Here is a 20388-nt window from a genome sequence, read left to right as displayed (position 1 = left end):
GAGGCGCAGGGGTGGCGGTGCTGGGAGACGCCAAGAAGCCCTCCCCCGGCCCCGGCACGTAAGAGAGCTGGGAGCCCGGGTGCCACGTGTGTGCGATCACAGGTGAGCAGCGCCAGGTAGCGGCGCGACGGGAGCACAAACGGCCGAGGGCGCCCCTGAAGGAACGGGAGCACGTGGGCCTGGGAGAATGGCGCCGAAAAGCCAGACTCCAAACTGGGGACGCAGACAGCCGCGGTGCCTGCCAAGATCCTCAACACCGCCCTGCCCGACTCGCCCGGGAGAGAGCTCCTAAGCCACACACGCACCTTCCGGGGAGGCGTGCGCGCGCGCGCGCATGCGGAGGCAAGAGCCGGAAGTTCCCCTGAGAACGGGCCTTCCCGCGAAAACCGCCGGCCGGAACTGCCAGGAGGTCCCGCCTCCGGGCGGAACTCCGGGTTGCCGGGCAACCGCGGTGGGAGACGCAGGCTGGCTCAGTGTTCCGTGGGGCAAGCCGAGTGTAGCTCCCACCTCCTGTCCTGGCAACTTCCTTTCCCGGCCGCCTTCCTTCTTGCCGCCTCTCCTTGCGTCGGGGAATCCCTGCCCTTGGCAATACGTACACCTCTCCGGCTCCCAAGACCGCTTAGCGCCCACCTGCTTGAAAGCCGGTATTCACCCGAAGCGGAGCGACCTGGCCCCGGGCGTGGCCTCCACGCTGACCGACCGCACCTGCTCGGCCATGGGCACCTACACCTACACCTACACCAGCCGGCCTCGGGCCCTGCCCTGCCAGCGCCGCCGTTACCGGGACCACCTGATGCAGCTGTGAGTGAGCAACCGGCCCCCTGAGTGGTCTCCACCTGCCCCCATCCCGGGACCTCGGGATTCTGGCCCCTTCGCCCGGCGACTCTGCCCACGCTGCTCTCCCCACTCCACAGCCTCCGAAATAAAATCTCTTCCCTAAAGAACTCCCCCGTGGCGTGGAGGAATGAAGCAAGAAGGGGCACGGGTGGCCTCCCTTAGTTAACTTTTAGTGATAATGAGTTGCTGGCATGATGAATAACATGTACATGAAACCCCTTTGTTTCACAACGTTTGAGTCACTAGTGTTGGCCAACTATCCGCACCTCACTAAGGGCATTCATGTACGTTTTCTTCCTTAGTCCACAGTGCTGTGAAGTTGGTTTTGTAACTCCCATTATGCACATGAAGAAACAGACAGAAAGCCAAATAAAGCTCTTTGCACGCCAGTCTTTGGCCAGGAATCATCAGGTCATCCTTCCATGCTGGACCCCAAATTGTATTTTTACATTAATGCGTTTATTTGCAAATATTCAAATATCCATATGTATTATTATCCATAATAACGTTTACGGCCCTTTCTAAAGCTTATAGTTCCTGCTGTAAGCCTCAAATTTTGGAACCAGCAGAACTGCCCAAGAATGCAGACTCCCTGGAAGCTGAAACCTTTGTTGTCTTTTGTCCACCTAGGACTGTGCCTGACATACAGGGAGCACTCAAACAAATTGTTGAATTAATGACTGAACATATCAGCTAAGTAACTCTTGATGCTTATTTCAAACATTTAGTCTAAATTCGTAATTGTCTTATGACAAATAAAAACCTTGTTTATAAGAAATGCTTGTCATGGGGCGCCTGGCTGGCTTAGTCAATGGAGCATGCAACTCTTGATCTCGGGATTGTGGGTTCGACCCCCATGTTGGGTGTAGAGGTTACTTTAAAAAAATAAAATAAATTTTTTTTAAAAAAAGAAAGAAAGAAAAAATTCCTGTCGCTTTAAGGAAACCAGGATGGAAAATTTAAATGTATAGATGGATTATTTATACTGTAAAAGGTTTCAACTTAAAAACACTTTCAAAAACACTTTCTGGTGTCTTTAAGTGTTGCTTACAAATCATTACTAGTAAATTACACCAACAATGAAATAAGAATAAATGGTGTTTCATTAGGAATGGTTTTTTTTCATAGCTAGTTGATAAGCAACTTGTAGGACCTTGTTTATATTGAAGCAATCCATTGATTACAACCATTGGAAGGAGTGTGTATGTGCATGTGTTTGATTTTTCAGTTTAAAATTATCAGTGGTGATTTTCAGTTTATAAAATTAATGAATGCTTGTTGAAGCAAATGAAAAATACAAAATAAGAATGAAAAAGGCAAATGAACTCCCACCCACCTCTATTCCCACTTCCCTTAACAATATTATATTATTCCTCTACACCTCTGTACTTGAGGATATGTACCTCATATAGGAGGTTTATTTCCAAAATAGAATCATACTACACATATTAATCTGTAATTAGCTTCCTCCCTGCTTTTTACAACCTCTAATTCTTTTTTTTTCCTAATTTCTTTATGTATACATACACATATTTAATTTTATATAAATAGAATGCTATCATTTATGCTTGGGTACATTCTTAGTGCACCACCCTCTTCCCTTGTAAACCTGCTCTTCCCTTCCTGTCCAGAGAGTAAACCATGTTAATGACCTTACATGAATGTTTCTGGACTTTTCTCCATACTTGCGTTTGTGTACAAATATATAAGTATATACATACAAGTACACACAGGAGTTTTGTCTACTTCTTAGCAATGATAACATACACAATTCTCAACATCTTCCTTTTCTCAGTTAATTCTTTCTAGAAATCCTCCCAATTAGTTTCAATAGCATGATGTGCCCTATACGGATGTACAACGTGTTACTAAAATTTTCCACTATTGATAGATACTGGTAGATATTCAGATATTCACATATTTTCCACTATTGATATTGATAGATACTCAGTTTGCTTCAAGTTTTTAACACAAAGAGGAAGATTTCAATAAACAACTTCATGTGCTGGCCTTTTGATTTCTATGAAGCAGATTCCCAGGATGGGATTGTTAGGTCACGAATATTTTTAACATGAACAGATGGAATGATAGGCCTTTCCTTTAGGAATGTTTAAACATATCTTTTTCCATACATCCTCACCAACAATAGGTGGTAGGGATTTTTCTTTCTTCTTGGCTTTTGATAGTGTAAAAACAAAACTAAGATGTTTTCTCATTATTATATTAATTAGCACTAGGAGGTTTTAATCAAGTGAGCGTCATGTTTAGATTATTCTATTTTAAAAGACCACTGGATACAATGTATAGAACAAACTGAGGGAGAAATGTTAACAGTTAAGAGACTGAAAGAGTTTTGCAGTAGTCCACGTAGAAGACAGTGGTGGCAATGAGCGATGGATAGATGTGAAAAAGATTTGGGGAGGAGAATCAATAGGACTGCTAGGCTGCAGGGAGTGAGGAAGAAAGAAGAACCACGGATGACTCCCAGGCTTCTAGATTTAAGCCAATTGGGTGGTTAGCAGTATCATATAATGAAACAGAGAACACTAAAGAAGTAACAATTTGGAGTGGGAGAGTGATAATTGGTTCAATTTTGAGGTTGCTTTTGAGATATCTCAGTGAGATGTCATTGAACATTATCAATTGGATATACGTTCCTAGAGCTCAGAGGAGAGTTCTGAGCTAAAGGTGAAATAAAATAGGGAGTTTTAGGTATAAGGATTATGAGTGAAGTCTTTTGAGAATGGATATGGCCGACTAAGGCAAGAGAAGGCTGAGCCCTGAGGAAATCCTTCAGTATAGGGGGAGCTAGCCAACGCAGGCTGAGAAGAACAGTTAAAGAAGTCCTAGAAAAGACAATCAGAAGACTATGGTAGTGCCACAGAGGCTAGAAAAGAGAGTGCTTCAGTGAAGGAGTGGCCAACTGAGCTGAACACTTCCCAGGGATCAAGTAAAATGCACAGTGTAACACATCTGGGTTGTAAGTAACATGAAGTCAGGTTATCCAACAGTGGTTTCAATATATGATAAAAAAGCAACTTACTACCCTTCTCAAAATCATTTCTGATGGAGTACTATTATTGTGTAGGTCAATATTTTGTTTCATAGCCATCCATAGGATATCATTTTAAAGAACTTTAAATCAGGGACACCTCGGTGGCTCAGTTGGTTAAGAGTCCAACTTCGGCTCAGGTCATGATCTCACAGTTCGTGGGTTCGAGCCCCGCGTTGGGCTCTGAGCTGACAGCTCAGAGCCTGGAGCCTCCTTCGGATTCTGTGTCTCCCTCTCTCTCTGCCCCTCCCCAGCTCACACTCTGTCCCTCTCTCTCAAAAATAAACACTGAAAAAAACTTTTGAAAAGAACTTTGAATTAAAACATCAATTCTATGTTTTTCACTATTCACTATTGATATTCTGATCCCCCAGATTAAAATTTTATTAACATTTAAAACAATATCATTTGTGGGACACCTGGGTGGCTCAGTCAGTTAAGCAGTCAGTTAAGTGTCTGACTTCAGCTCAGGTCATGATCTCACAGTTCATGAGTTCGAGCCCCGCATCAGGCTTTATGCTGACAGCTCAGAGCCTGGAGCCTGCTTCTACCCTACTCGCCCTTACCCTACTCTCTGCCCCTACCCTACTCGCACTCTGTCTGTGTCTCTCAAAAATGAATAAACGTTAAATAAAAAAAATATATCATTTGAAAATACATCTCTTTTTTTGCCTATGTGAGATAAAAGGTTTTATTTTTTTAATTAATAATTTATTTTTTAATTTACATCCAAGTTAGTTAGCATATGGTGCAATAATGATTTCAGGAGTAGATTCCTTAATGCCCATTACCCATTTAGCCCATTCCCCTTCCCACAACTCCTCCAGTAACCCTCAGTTTGTTCTCCATATTTATGAGTCTCTTCTGTTTTGTCCCCCTTCCTGTTTTTATATTACTTTTGCTTCCCTTCCCTTATGTTCATCTGTTTTGTCTCTTAAAGTCCTCATATGAGTGAAGTCATATGATTTTTGTCTTTCTCTGACTAATTTCACTTAGCATAATACCCTCCAGTTCCATCCGCGTAGTTGCAAATGGCAAAACTTCGTTCTTTTTCATTGCTGAGTAATACTCCATTGGATATATATCTATACCACATCTTCTTTATCCATTCACCCATCAATGGACATTTGGGCTCTTTCCATACTTTGGTTATTGTTGATAGTGCTGCTATAAGCATGGGGGTGCATATGCCCCTTCAAAACAGCACACCTGTATCCCTTAGATAAATGCCTCGTAGGGCAATTGCTGGGTTGTAGGGTAGTTCTATTTTCAGTTTTTTGAGGAGCCTCCATACTGTTTTCCAGAGTGGCTGCACCAGCTTGCATTCCCACCAATAATGCAAAAGAGAGCCTCTTTCTCCACATCCTCGCCAACCTCTGTTGTCGCCTGAGTTGCTAATGTTAGCCATTCTGACAGGTGTGAGGTGGTATCTCATTGTGGTTTTGATTTGTATTTCCCTGATGATCAGTGATGTTGAGCATTTTTTCATGTGTCAGTTGGCCATCTGGATGTCTTCTTTGGAGAAGTGTCTATTCATGTCTCTTGCCCATTTCTTCACTGGATTATTTATTTTTTGGGTGTTGAGTTTGAGAAGTTCTCTATAGATTTTGGATCCTAACCCTTTATCTGATATGCCATTTGCAAATATCTTCTCGCATTCTGTCGGTTGCCTTTTAGTTTTGCCGATCGTTTCCTTCTCTGTGCAGAAGCTTTTTATCTTGATGAGGTCCCAATAGTTGATTTTTGCTTTTGTTTCCCTTGCCTCCGGAGACGTGTTGAGTAAGAAGTTGCTGCGGCCAAGATCAAAGAGGTTTTTGCCTGCTTTCTCCTCAAGGATTTTTTTTTTAATTTTTTTTTCAACGTTTATTTATTTTTTGGGACAGAGAGAGACAGAGCATGAACGGGGGAGGGGCAGAGAGAGAGGGAGACACAGAATCGGAAACAGGCTCCAGACTCTGAGCCATCAGCCCAGAGCCTGACGCGGGGCTCGAACTCACGGACCGCGAAATCGTGACCTGGCTGAAGTCGGACGCTTAACCGACTGCGCCACCCAGGCGCCCCTCTCCTCAAGGATTTTGATGGCTTCCTGTCTTACATTGAGGTCTTTCATCCATTTGAGTTTATTTTTGTGTATGGTGTAAGAAAGTGGTCCAGGTTCATTCTTCTGCATGTTGCTGTCCAGTTTTCCCAGCACCACTTGCTGAAGAGACTGTCTGTATCCCATTGGATATTCTTTTCCTGCTTTGTCAAAGATTAGTTGGCCAAACATTGGTGAGTCCGTTTCTGGGTTCTCTATTCTGTTCCATTGATCTGAGTGTCTGTTTGTGCCAGTACCATACTGTCTTGATGGTTACAGCTTTGTATTAAGCTTGAAGTCCCATGAAAATATATCTTTGAGGTTAAAGAACAATGAGAAATTTGACTTACTTTTTAAACCTGATTCTGTGAATCCTTTCAACCCTTCAATCAAATTATTGTCAGTACTTGAAGGCACACCCCTTTCCCACTGGCCATTTTCACATTTGTCAGTTAGCCCAACAGATTTACAGCCTAAATCCAGCTCTACCACTTGCTAGCTAGGTAACCTCGGGCACATTCCTTTCTCAATCTCCTTCCTCTTCTGTCAAATGAGAATCATAGTTCCCATCTGGAAGCTTATTGTGAGCAATAATTAAAATATGTGGAGTGGCTGGCATCTAATAAGCATTCAATAAGTGGTAGTCATTTGTCATTGAGTGTGTCAGAACAAAAATCTGTATTCTTAACATTTTTATCTTAGTCTAAATCCGATTAAAAATGAGTTGACTTGCATAGACCAACACTCTATTACCATAGTTATTTAGTATTTGCTGTTTTACAGTGCTGAAGAGCCTGTGCATCATGGAAACATAATGTATGACAGAAGGGTGGTCCGAGGCAATACTTATGCTCTACACACAGGACCGCTGGTAAGTATAATGTGAATATTCTAACACAGAGCTTTTCAAACTAACTGTGCTAATGGACCATTTTGATTGTTTTGATTTCTAATTTGTTGCAAACTAAAACTTTTGTAAAATAGAATATTGACAGACTACTGGAAAAATGAAATCTAAAAATAAAAAAAGACATGCAAAATACAAGGCTGCTGGTGATTGCCAGGGGCTGGGAGAGTGGGGGAATAGGGAATTAGTGTTTACCGGGTGCAGAAGTTCAGTTTTGCAATATGAAAAGAGTTCTGGAGATGGATGGTGATAATGGTTGTACACCAGTATGAATGTACTTAATGCCACTGAATTCTACACCTAAACATGGCTAAGATGGTAAATTCTATGTGTACTTCACTGCAATTAAAAATAATAATTAAACAATACAAAGCCCAAGATTTTATTAGGTTAACAGAACTTTGTAACACTGCTCTAAAAGTCTATAAAGTTCTACTCTCAATTTCTGTAATTAAATTTTTGCAGACCAAACAGTTCATAGGCATCCGTGTAACATATTTAGGTTTGTTTAAATTATTTCATACTGTAATACTATTTTCATTATTTAGTCAAAAATTATTTTCTTTAATTCACTCAGTAAATATTTATAAAGTTTTAGCACTCCTGTGCTGAGTACCTAGGATACAGAGATGATTAGGATGTGGCATGATATTAAGAGTGATGATTTCTTGGTACAGAAATGAAATATAGTTAAGTTAATATGTAAACACTGCATGATATATATGTGCCTAACACCACATGGTGATATGTGGAATATTAGACATTTTGAAGCATGAAATATACATCAAAACCACCTAGAAAACTCACTATACCCGAGATCTATTACATTAAAACCTTCAAGGGTTGGACACAGGAATGTGCATTATTAGTAACTTCCCTAGGCAGTCCTGGTACAGCCAATTCAGGGACCAACACTGGAAAACAACAGTTCAAATATGCAATATGGATATGTGTTTCGGCATCTTGTGCCAGTAGGAACGAACCCTGGCACATCTAGAAGTAAAGGAAAAAAGAGAATCACCATTTTTTTAGTTTTTTTAAATTAATATTTTGATGATTTGATATACTTTTTTTTTTTAGTTCTCTAGTCAGTTATTCAACAATTTAACTAAAAAGTCTATACTGAGGGGTGCCTGGGTGGCTCAGTCGGTTGAGTGACCAACTTCGGCTCAGGTCATGATCTCGCGGTCCGTGAGTTTGAGCCCCACGTCGGGCTCTGTGCTGACAGCTCGGAGCCTGGAGCCTGTTTCAGATTCTGTGTCTCCCTCTCTCTCTGCCCCTCCCCCACTCGTGCTGTGTGTCTGTCTCAGAAATAAATAAACATAAAAAATTAAAAAATAAAATAAAAATAAAAAGTCTATACTGACACTTCCAGTTCCAGACAAGCAGGGATTCACCAATCCCTTCCCATTCCTCCCTCTTTCAAGTGAAAAAGCCCCAGACATAGCCCAACAAGCAAACATAGGAAGACTCTGGAGGTGGAAAGAAGCAAGGGAACTGGCTGGGGTCCTCAGGATTTGAGCGAGATAGTGGTGAGTTCCCTAAGTCTTCTTTTTGCTGCCTGCATATCCCATTCAGAGCGCTGGAAAAGTCTGCAACCTGGAACCACCAACAGGCGCAGGCCTGCTCCTTCTATCTATCCAGAAGACTAGGGGAAGGGTAACCGAGCAGAGCAGAAACCTTTTTACTACCCCTCCTCTAGCCAAACCCCGACAGAAAAACTGTCCTGGCCCTCCCAGTAGAGTCAGCGAGACTGAGCCAGGCAACTAATCTACCAGCCCCGCGTGGCAACACCACCACCACACTCATCGGTGCTCTGATTCCCTCACTGAGGTGGTGTCAACATGGGTGGAGCAGGAAGCTGAACTTCCACTCCTACCCAGGGGCAGGGAGATGGTAAGAAATGGTACAAGTTGGTGCCCTACATTTGCTGGGGTAACAGCAGCAGAGCCATGAAGGAGCTGAATTTTCAACCCTACCTGTCAGCAACAAAGCGAAACAGGTGCGATAAGGCAGGGCTGGTCAGAGCTCCACTCCTCTGCACCCCAGCACTGGTGTCAGTTGATAACAGCAAGAAGCTGAAATACCACCCCTACCAGGCACCTAGTTGACCCTCTGCTTTCACATGGGGCCTAGCAGGATGCTGAACTTCCACCTCCACCCATGCCTGCTGCTAAAACAAAAAAGCATGACTTCCTGCTACACAGATTAAATAAGATCCAGAGTGTCATGTCATAATACCCAAAATTACCAGGATACAATTAAAAAAATCGCTCATCCTACCAAGAACCAGGGAAGTCACAACTTGAAGGAGAAAAATCAATCAAAAAATGACAACACCAAGATGACTCAGATGTAGAAATTACCTGATGAACATTTTAAAGCAATGATCATAAATGAATTCAGCAAAGTTGCAGGATATAAAATCAACGCACAGAAATCGGTTGCATTCCTATACACCAACAATGAAGCAACAGAAAGAGAAATCAAGGAATCGATCCCATTTACAGTTGCGCAAAAAAACCATAAAATACCTGGGAATAAATCTAACCAAAGAGGTGAAAAATCTATATGCTGAAAACTATAGAAAGCTTGTGAAAGAAATTGAAGAAGACACAAAAAATGGAAAAAGAGTCCATGCTCCTGGATAGGAAGAATATTGTTAAATGTCGATACTACCCAAAGCAATCTACATATTCAATGCAATCCCTATCAAAATGACACCACATTCTTCATAGAGCTAAAATAAATAATCCTAAAATTTGTATGGAACCAGAAAAGACCCCGAATAGCCAAAGCAATCTTTAAAAAGAAAACCAAAGCAGGAGGCATCACAATCCCAGACTTCAAGCTATACTATAAAGCTGTAACCATCAAAACAGTATGGTACTGGCACAAACAGACACTCAGATCAATGGAACAGAATAGAAAACCCAGAAATGGACCCATGAACGTATGGCCAACTAATCTTTGACAAAGCAGGAAAAGAATATCCAATGGGATACAGACAGTCTCTTCAGCAAGTGGTGCTGGGAAAACTGGACAGCGACATGCAGAAGAATGAACCTGGACCACTTTCTTACACCATACACAAAAATAAACTCAAATGGATGAAAGACCTCAATGTAAGACAGGAAGCCATCAAAATCCTTGAGGAGAAAGCAGGCAAAAACCTCTTTGATCTTGGCCGCAGCAACTTCTTACTCAACACGTCTCCGGAGGCAAGGGAAACAAAAGCAAAAATGAACTACTGGGACCTCATTAAAATAAAAAGCTTCTGCACAGAGAAGGAAACGATCGGCAAAACTAAAAGGCAACCGACAGAATGCGAGAAGATATTTGCAAATGGCATATCAGATAAAGGGTTAGGATCCAAAATCTATAGAGAACTTCTCAAACTCAACACCCAAAAAATAAATAATCCAGTGAAGAAATGGGCAAGAGACATGAATAGACACTTCTCCAAAGAAGACATCCAGATGGCCAACTGACACATGAAAAAATGCTCAACATCACTGATCATCAGGGAAATACAAATCAAAACCACAATGAGATACCACCTCACACCTGTCAGAATGGCTAACATTAGCAACTCAGGCGACAACAGAGGTTGGCGAGGATGTGGAGAAAGAGGCTCTCTTTTGCATTATTGGTGGGAATGCAAGCTGGTGCAGCCACTCTGGAAAACAGTATGGAGATTCCTCAAAAAACTAAAAATAGAACTACCCTACAACCCAGCAATTGCCCTACGAGGCATTTATCCAAGGGATACAGGTGTGCTGTTTTGAAGGGGCACATGCACCCCCATGCTTATAGCAGCACTATCAACAATAACCAAAGTATGGAAAGAGCCCAAATGTCCATTGATGGGTGAATGGATAAAGAAGATGTGGTATAGATATATATCCAATGGAGTATTACTCAGCAATCAAAAAGAATGAAGTCTTGCGATTTGCAACTATGTGGATGGAACTGGAGGGTATTATGCTAAGTGAAATTAGTCAGAGAAAGACAAAAATCATATGACTTCACTCATATGAGGACTTTAAGAGACAAAACAGATGAACATAAGGGAAGGGAAGCAAAAGTAATATAAAAACAGGAAGGGGGACAAAACAGAAGAGACTCATAAATATGGAGAACAAACTGAGGGTTACTGGAGGGGTTGTGGGAGGGGGGATGGGCTAAATGGGTAAGGGGCATTAAGGAATCTCCTGAAGTCATTGTTGCACTATATGCCAACTAATTTAGATGTAAATTTTAAAAAATAAAATTTTAAAAATAAATAAAGCAATGATCATAAAAAGTGCCTCAGTCAAAAGTGAATAATTATGACCATTCTTAAAACAAATGAAAAACAGAAAATATTAGCAAAGAAATAGAAGATCTACAAATGAACCAAATGGAAAATACAGAACTGAATTATGCAATAACCAAAGTTAAAAACTCATAGGACAGTTATCTTTCGTTTGGTTTTCAGACAGACGGCATTCTCTAATCGTCACTTTGGGTCAGATTACTAAGAAGCGCTGTTCAAAACGTCGTAATACCTGAGTTCAGCAGAAACCGCTTACAATTGAGAACATGCCACCTCTTGAAACGGATACAGAAGTGGGAACTGAAGAGGTTTTAAAGATGGACCATCATATGGTACAGGAGCTTACAGACCTATGCTCGAAGATAAAGAGGCTACTGTCAGAGCACTTGGAAAAGTTTAAGAGAATTGAAAGAGAACGGAAACGTGCAAACCTGGTCAGTCACAAAAACGAATTACAGAAATAAGTGAAAACCAAGAGAAACTCAGCATGTGGAAAAAAAGGGAAAAGATAGAAGAGACATCTAGAGAATCTCTCCAAGAGTTGCAATCCACGCATAATAAGAATACCTGAAATAGATGGCAAAGCAAATGAAGCAGAAACAATAATTCAGGAACCAATAGAAGAAAATTTTCCAGATTTGAGGGACTAACTAGATCGGTAAATAGAAAAGCTCATAGGCTACCAGTAGAACTTAACGAAAAGAAAGCAACACTTTGGACATACCCTAGTGACGTTAAACTGGAAGATAAAGAAAAAATTCTACAAGTATTCAGAGAAAGCAGGTTACTTATAAAGGGGTAAAAGTCAGACTGACCTGATATTTCTTTTGCAGCTCTAAATGCCAAAAAGACAATGAAGCAATGTCTACAGAGGTTTAAGGGAAAAATAATTTTGGGCCAAGAATTCTGTATCCTGCTAAGTTATCATTTCTATACGAGGGCAACTGGAAGACATTCACAGATATTCAGGAGTTAAAGTATATCATCCAAATGCTGTCCTTGAAAAATTTGTTAAATGATGTTGCTGCAACCCATAAACACCATAAGTTAAAACAATTCAATTGTAGTGAGACAATTGTATGAAAAAAAAAATAGGGTAAAAAAAAAAAGTGGGTAAGCATTAAAGCTAGTTAAACATCATTAAGATTAAATTGTTAGCTGTAGGGTTATAAGACTAAGTGCAAAAATAGATTTGTAAGTTCAATCTAAAATTTCAGTTTCTCTCATTGTAAACTGAAAAAGTGTGGTAAATGTTTAATTTAGAAAGCAAGTAAGTGCTGTTATTTTTAGTATGTAATGTAGGTAAAGATATGCATGCTCTTCAGCTAAACATAAGTAAAATAAAAGGGCTTTGTCAGTGTGGACAGGACACATACAGTAAAGGCATTCCAAGTGTTAATCTGACAAAATGGGAAATCAGTACAGTTTTATGTCCTCTATTTTTATTATAGAGGGGGAAAAAAGTAACAAGTTTATAATGTGAATACTGTGTAAAAAGAAAATTTCTAAATCCCTGGTTGGGGAGGTGGTAGATGAAAACCTTGTTTTATGTACATCTTGTCCAGGGAAAATCAGTAGTTCCTGCTTCATATAGTAGTTCATTATAAGTAAATTTGACACTGAGATAAGGTTACAGGTAGATTATAGTATACCAGTTTTATAGATTGGAGAGGAAGTGCGAAAAACTGCAAGGAAACATTAAAATTAACATAAAATAGATTGACAGAGGTGAATTGTCACACTCATAATCAGGCTAAATACCTCTGTTAAAAAGATTCAAATTGGGTCAAAAATCAGTCTCTGAACCTGAATGTTCACATTTGTACAAAACAAGGGATAAAAGAATTTAAAGATAATGAAAACCATAAGTCATAAAAATTGAAGTAGGAGCAACGTTTTTATCAGAATTTAAGTTATAATAAAGTATAAGTTATAATAAAGTATGTAATATTTAAGCTTTATGTGGTAAATAACATGGCATTCATATGTAAAATGATCAGTATCTGAGTGGTAGTTTTACCGATGTATACATAGTTATTTTAATCGTAGACTTAAAATTGTTTCATTTTATGTACTTAATAAAGTAATTCTTAACATAAAAAAAAAAAACTCATAGGACAGACTCATCAGAGCTAACATAGGGAACAATCAGTGAGTTCAAAGTCAAATTGATGGAAATTACCCAGTTGGAACAACAGATAGAAAATAGACCACACACACACACACACACACACACACACACACACACACACACTGCATCTCTTAAAAGAGCAAAAGGGTAAAATTGGAATACTACAAACAAATCTGTACGTATAAATTCAGCAAAATAAATGAAATGGACAAATTCTCCAAACTATAAACTATCAGAATTCACCTAAAATGGAATATATATTCTGAGTTGCCTTATAACTATAAAAGAGATTACATTTCTAATTTAAAGGCTTTCAAAAAAGAAATATCAGGCCCATATGGTTTCAGTGGAAAATTCTACCAAACATTCCTCATTCTACCAAAAAATTCCTCATTGATTTTACATAATTTACACAATTTTACACAGTCTCTTCCAGAAAATAAAAGAGGAAGGAACACTTCGGGTAATCAGCATTACTCTGATACCCAAAGCAGACAAAGACACAAAAAACAAAACTATAAACCAATAGCTATCATGAATGTAGATGCAAAAATTCTCAATAAAATATTAGCAAATATAATCCAGCAATATATAAAAAGATCATATGCCATGACTAAGCAGGATTTATTCCAGAAATGCAAGGGTATTCCAACATTTGTACATCAATGTAATCCACCATATCATATAGGTTAAAGAAGAAAAAAATCCCATGATCATATTTATCAATGCAGAACAAGCATTTAACAGAATTCGATGTTCATTGATGATAAACACAGCAAATTAAGAATTGAGGGAAATTTTTTCAACTTTATGAAGAGCATCCACAAAATATCTACAGCTTACCTATCATACCTAATGATGAAAGAATGAATGCTTTCCCCCTTTAGACTGGGAAAAAAGGCAACGATGTCCACCCTCACTACTCTTATTCAGCATAGTACTGGAAGTTCTATCCAGTACTAGACCCAGATCAGAAAGAAAGAAGTAAAACGGTCCCTAATTGCAGATGACATTATTACATACATAGAAAATCTCAATGAATCTATAAAAAAAGCCCTAGAACTAATAAGTGGGCTGAGTAACATCACAGGTACAAGGTCAACATACAAAAATCAGTCATTTTTTTGTATACAGAAATATAATAAATCTAGAAAGGAACACACGGAAAATAAAATTTTAAACACAATACCATTTACAATCACTTCAAAACACTTGGAATACCTAGGTATAAATCTAACACAACATGTACAGGATCTATAAGATAAGAGTTACAAAGTGCGGATGAAAGAAATCAAGACCACCTAAAAAAATGGAGAGATATGCCTGGACTGGAAGATTCACCACAGCAAAGATGTTAATTCTCCTCAAATTGATCTATATCACAATTTCTATCAATCTCAGCAAGATATATGTAGGGCTAGACAAGCTTATTTTAAAATTTGAAAAAGAAGTATAAAGTGGTAGGAATCACTCTACCCAACATTAAGACTTATCATGTATGACATTAGTAATCGTATTAACACAGGGCAGTGGAGGAATAGCTATATGGAACAATGAAACAGAACGGAAAACTCAAATATACCAGCACAAATACACTTGACTAATTTTTGACAAAGGGATAAAGAAGTGGAAAAATAGCCTTTTTAACAAATAGTGCAGAGCGATTGGACATCTGTAGACAAAAAAATTACATGAACCACAACCTAAAGAATACACCATACAAAAAAATTAATTCAGATGGATCATGAATTTAAATGTAAAATGTAAAACTATAAACTTTTAGGAGAAGCACTTCAGAATCTCGGGCTAAGCAGAGAGTTCTTAGATATAATACCCAAAATACAATCCAGAGAAGAAAGCATGGTAAATTGGACTTAATTGAAATAAAAAATTTGTGGGGCATCCTGGTGGTGCAGTCAGTTAAGCATCCGACTTCGGCTCAGGTCATGATCTCAGTTTGTGAGTTCCAACCCTGCATCAGGCTCTGTGCTGACATCTCAGAGCCTGGATCCTGCTTCACATTCGGACTCTGTGTCTCCCTCTCTTTCTCTCTGCCCCTCCCCAGCTTGTGCTCTCCCTCTCTCTCTCTCAAAAATAAATACATAAATAAACTTTTTAAAAAATTAAAAACTTTTGTGATATGGAAAACCCTTATAAGAGGATAAAAACACAAGCTACAAACTGGAAGAAAATATTTGCAAACCACATATCCAGCAAAGATCTTAAATTTGGAATATTAAAGAATTCTCAAAACTCAGATTAAAAAAAAAAAATCATCCAGGGGTGCCTGAGTGGCTCAGTTGGTTGAGCATCCAGCTTTGGCTCAGGTCATGATCTCACGGTTTGTGAGTTCGAGCCCCACGTTGGGCTCTGTGCTAACAGCTCAGAGCCTGGAGCCTACTTTGGGTTCTGTGTCTCCCTCTCCCTCTGCCTCTCCCCCACTTGGGTTCTGTCCCTCTCTGTCTCTCTCTGTCTCTCTTTCAAAAATAAATAAAACGTGGGGAAAAAAAACTGTTGACAAGCTGAAACTTTTAAATAGTGATAGTGTTATGCCCAGAATTCGTGATCCCCAAAGACCACCAGGGAGCCGAGTCCGATGCAAAAGCAAAAGAGCCTTTATTGGAGCTAGCTCGAGCTCAATCCCCTACCTGCCCCGATGCAGGGGAGAGATACCAGGGAGAGAGAGCGAGTTTCAAAAGCACAAAGGTTTTATAGGGGTCTAGGGGCAGCCGATTGGCTGGGGAAGGGTCAGAGTCCTGTTACGCAGGTCGCTGGGCGTGTTTTGATCAGGAAGTTTGAAGGGGTGAGCGGGAGGTTACTCAAGGGGAGGAGGCGAGATCTGAGGTTTCTGCGATTTTCCCGGAAAAAGGGTCATGTCGGGGACATAGTCACTCAAGGTGGAGAACACAGAACAAGATGGAGTCGGCCGGCGTAGGCCCGCCCTTTCAATAGTAACAAGAGTGAGGATGTGAAGCGATTGGAATGTCAAATGGTATGTTCCCTCTAGATAATTGTTTAGTAGCTACTTATAAGAACTAACAAGTCTTACTTAACTGTTTGAATCCACAATCTCCCTTAGACATTATCCCAAAGAAATGGGAACTTATATTTACATATAAACCTGTAAGGGGCACCTGGGTGGCTCAGTTGGTTAAGCATCTGACTTCAGCCCAGGTCATGATCTCACGGTTCATGGGGTTGAGCCCCACATCAGGCTCTCCGTTGTTAGCACAGAGCCTGCTTTAGATCCTCTGTTTCCCCCTCTCTCTGCCCCTTCCCTGCTGGTTCTCTCTCTCTCTCTGTCTCTCACTCAAAATAAATAAACTTTTTTTAACCTGTACATTAACAAACATTCATAGCAGCTTTATACATGATAGCCAAAACCAAAAACACATCCTGAGTGTCTTTCAATAGGTAAATGGCTAAAGAAACCTGGCACTTATGCAATTAAGTACTACTCGGTAACAAAAAAGAAAGGAGCTATTGATATATGTAACAACCTGAATGGATCTCAAGGACATTTGGCCTGGTGAAAAAAGCCAATCTCATAAGGTTACATACTATATGATTCCTTACATGTAACATTCTCGAAAAGACAAAACTATGAAGATGGAGAACAGATTAGTGGTTGCCAGGGGATAGGAATGAATATAGGACTTAAGAACTATAAGGGAATACCCAAGAGAGCTCCTTTGTGGTAATAAAACAGATCCCTCTGTTGATTGGGCGATAGCTAACATAAATCTGTATTTGGGATAAAACCGCATAGAACTATACACACAGACATAAACACAAGTCAATGCTTGTGAAATTTGTGAAAACTGAATAAGATCTGTTTATATTTTACCAGGGTTAATTTTCTGATTTTGATATTGTGCTGAAGTTATATAAATTATATATTGCAGGAAGCTGAGTGAAGGGGACAAAGGACTCTACTATTTTTGCAATCTTTGATAAATGATTTCAAAAGAAAACTTTTTAAAAAGTTCTTTTTTAAAAAATATTTTGACTAGATTATGAAACAGTTAAGTAGGGCAATGTATTAATGTATTTCTACAATGAACTTACTTGCATTTATGTTATCCCAAATCTTTCCAGAGCTGACATTAATAGTTCTGTTCCAGTAAGAAAATGGAAATAAGTCAAGCATGATACTTGGAATAATGTAGAATGAACACAGGAAAAAAGCTTTCACTAGATGATCCCAATAATAATACTATGATATTAGTAATTATATTAGAAAAATGGAAGTATAAGTGATTCTTTTTTCTTCCTTTTTTAAAGAAATATGGGTAAATTATTTTATAATAAAAGGAAATGGTAACTACATAGAGGAGCTTTCCTATGTCAGGCATTATGTTAGGCTTGTTACATTATCTGATTTGTTCCTTGCAAACAAAAACTTTAGATATATGTTATTGGTATTGCTGTTGTACAGAGAAAACAGGATATCTGAAAACTTCGGTTGTTAGTCTGAGCTTTACTAATCCTAGTAATTAATAAACTGAAGACTTGGCATCTGAGCTTCAGAGCCCAGTGCTCTTCTTTCTACTATTTAACGCTCATATGGAGAGAGTTTATGATAGTGTTAAGTTAGGAAAAACCATATAAAATGTATGATTATCACAACTGCAAAAAACTGTGTGCATTTAAATGACAATAGCCAGGGTATTAGGGAAATGGGATTATGGGATATTTTCCTTTTAAAAATTTTAATGTTATTACATTGTTATTTCAATTAAAATGTTTTGCAATTCTAATTTTAAATATTAATTTTTTTTCATGCAAAGTACTTTCATATTTCCCCTCTCTATATATTTACCTTGAAATAAGACAGGTTAGCTATAAGAAATGACCACAGGGGCACCTGGGTGGCTCGGTCAGTTAAGTGTCCGATTTCGGTTCAGGTCATGATCTCTCAATTCGTGAATTCGAGCCCCACGTCGGGCTCTGTGCTGACAGCTCAGAGCCCAGAGTCTGTTTGGGATTCCGTGTCTCCCTCTCTCTCTGTCCCTACCCCACTCATGCTTTCTGTCTCTCTGTTTCTCTCTTAAAAATATATAAACATTAAAAAAAAATTAATGACCACAAAATGAGATATAGATATGAAATCAAGGACCTCTAAATACTGCAGAATACTGTGAATAATTATATTTTTAATGCCTTAGTCACCTGTTGTTTTGTGCCCTTGGACAGGCTTTGTTTGGGTTAAGATGTTTTCTTTGTGAGCTAATATATTTTTTTAAGGAAATTTTGTCTAAATGAAATTCAGATTTTTAAAAAATCCTGGTGCTTTTCAGTTCCTTAATAACTGAGGAGTTATATAGTATACTAGGTTACTAAGCATCCAAGAAATTTGTGGTGAAAAAAACTTGAATGAGGAAAAACAACTTATTAGATAGGATTCTGTCACTGTTTATTCCAGTTAACAGTCATACTTTGAAGTATGCTTACTTACGTGCTTCATCAGATAACTATAATTACCTGACAAAGTTCAAATAGAATTGTAATCATTAAATCAGAAAGCATTATATGACAGATATTTTCATGCTATCCAGGAATCGCTTCTGCAATGGCAGTTCTGTGTGCTTTGAGAAAGATTTTCTAACTTTTCTGTCACTCAGCCTGGGCAGCCTGATCCTATAGAAATTCAGAGACAGCAACAGGCTAAGAGGAGGGCTCTTGCCAAAAAACGAGCTCAAGGACAGTTCAGACCACGAACACCCGAGCCCGTGGAAGGCAGAAAGCACGTGGATGTGCAGACAGGTATGTGACCATGCCATTGGCATCACGCCTCCTTTGCCCAGTTTTCTAAGTCCGTTCATTTTTATTTGGCTTTTCCATTATTTACATATCTGTTATGCTATGCAGTACTGCTCCGATCACATGGTAGTAGGAGTCCATTCATTAAACAAATTCATAGACTATGTTATTACATCGGGTATGAGATGGGGTTAGAAAAGAATTTGATGACCAAATTAATTCTGTCTTAGCCCTTTTCACATACTCGTTTCCCAAACTGTGATTATTTCTCCCTTTTTCTTTTTATAGCCCGACATGAATCACAGCTGGGACCTACAGGAGGAGAGAGCAGGGTAGTTCCATCTTGGCACTTTGTCTGTCTTTTAAAAGGAGTGAACTCATCCATATCTGAGTCCTCCAACTCTCTCACCCCTGCCTTTTCTGTTCTCTGCTTTTAATCTCCTCTCACTGCGCATATTCCCCCGGGCCACACAAGCTCTGCTGGGCCAGTGCCAGGCTTTCTTGCTTGTCTGCCGGTTCTGAGCTAGGGAGGCTTACCTGGACCTAGAGGTCCCAGCTGTGTTGTTGTCAGAATCTTGGTAATCAGACAATACTTGGTGTTTTCCTTGGACTGATGTAACTATTAAGGATTCACCTTGGGGCGCCTGGGTGGCTCAGTTGGTTTGAGCGTCTGACTTTGGCTCAGGTCATGATCTCGTGGTCTGAGTTCGAGCCCCACGTTGGGCTCTGTGCTGACAGCTCAGAGCCTGGAGCCTGCTTCGGATTCTGTGTCTCCTTCTCTGTCTGCCCCTCGCCTGCTCATGCTCTGTCTCTCTCTGTCTCAAAAATAAGTAAAAACATTAAAAAAAAAAAAAAAGGATTCACCTTGCACCTTGTCAAGATGATGAGTGGCTTCATCAGTTATTTCTGGGTAGTTAGGGCAAATGGAAGAGAACTATTTCATGCCTTTTCCCCCTACCCTGGGGCCAAGTCTAGAATGAGGATATGTCTGTAATTAGGCAATATAGTTGTAAATCTGTAAGAGCTAAATTTTAGTGTTTCTTTATACCAGCAGAATATTAAATGATACAGGAGCAACAACTTTGTGTTGAGTTTTCCTACATCTCAGAAACTATTCCAGTCCTCTACGTGTATCTCCTTTCTTTATTATTAGAAGGACTCCTTGTGATGGTAATTATGATCCCTTTTACAGATAAAGAAACTAAGGCTCTAAGAAGATGTAACTTGACTAGGTCCTATGTTCAACATCTGACTCCAGTTCTCATGTTCTTTGCATGATAACCACGCTGACCTTGCCTCACAT

The 20388-nt window shown here is 39.5% G+C and overlaps 1 protein-coding gene across 2 annotated transcripts in view; it reads left to right on the top strand.

Annotated features, from left to right (window-relative positions):
• Positions 1–319: 319 nt before the first annotated feature.
• The window catches only part of RSPH3 (radial spoke head 3), a 33315-nt gene continuing 13246 nt past the window's right edge, over positions 320–20388 (top strand). For both annotated transcript variants that reach the window (XM_045058316.1, XM_006932135.5), the window contains exons 1-3: positions 320–801; positions 6750–6837; positions 18947–19088. In XM_045058316.1, coding sequence (XP_044914251.1) covers positions 335–801; positions 6750–6837; positions 18947–19088 — 697 coding nt within the window. In that variant the 5' untranslated portion in view covers positions 320–334. The remainder of the gene's footprint in view (positions 802–6749; positions 6838–18946; positions 19089–20388) is intronic.

This window comes from Felis catus, chromosome B2 (assembly GCF_018350175.1).
Source record: "Felis catus isolate Fca126 chromosome B2, F.catus_Fca126_mat1.0, whole genome shotgun sequence".
NCBI lineage: Eukaryota > Metazoa > Chordata > Mammalia > Carnivora > Felidae > Felis > Felis catus.
This window is presented reverse-complemented; position numbering and strand designations above follow the sequence as displayed.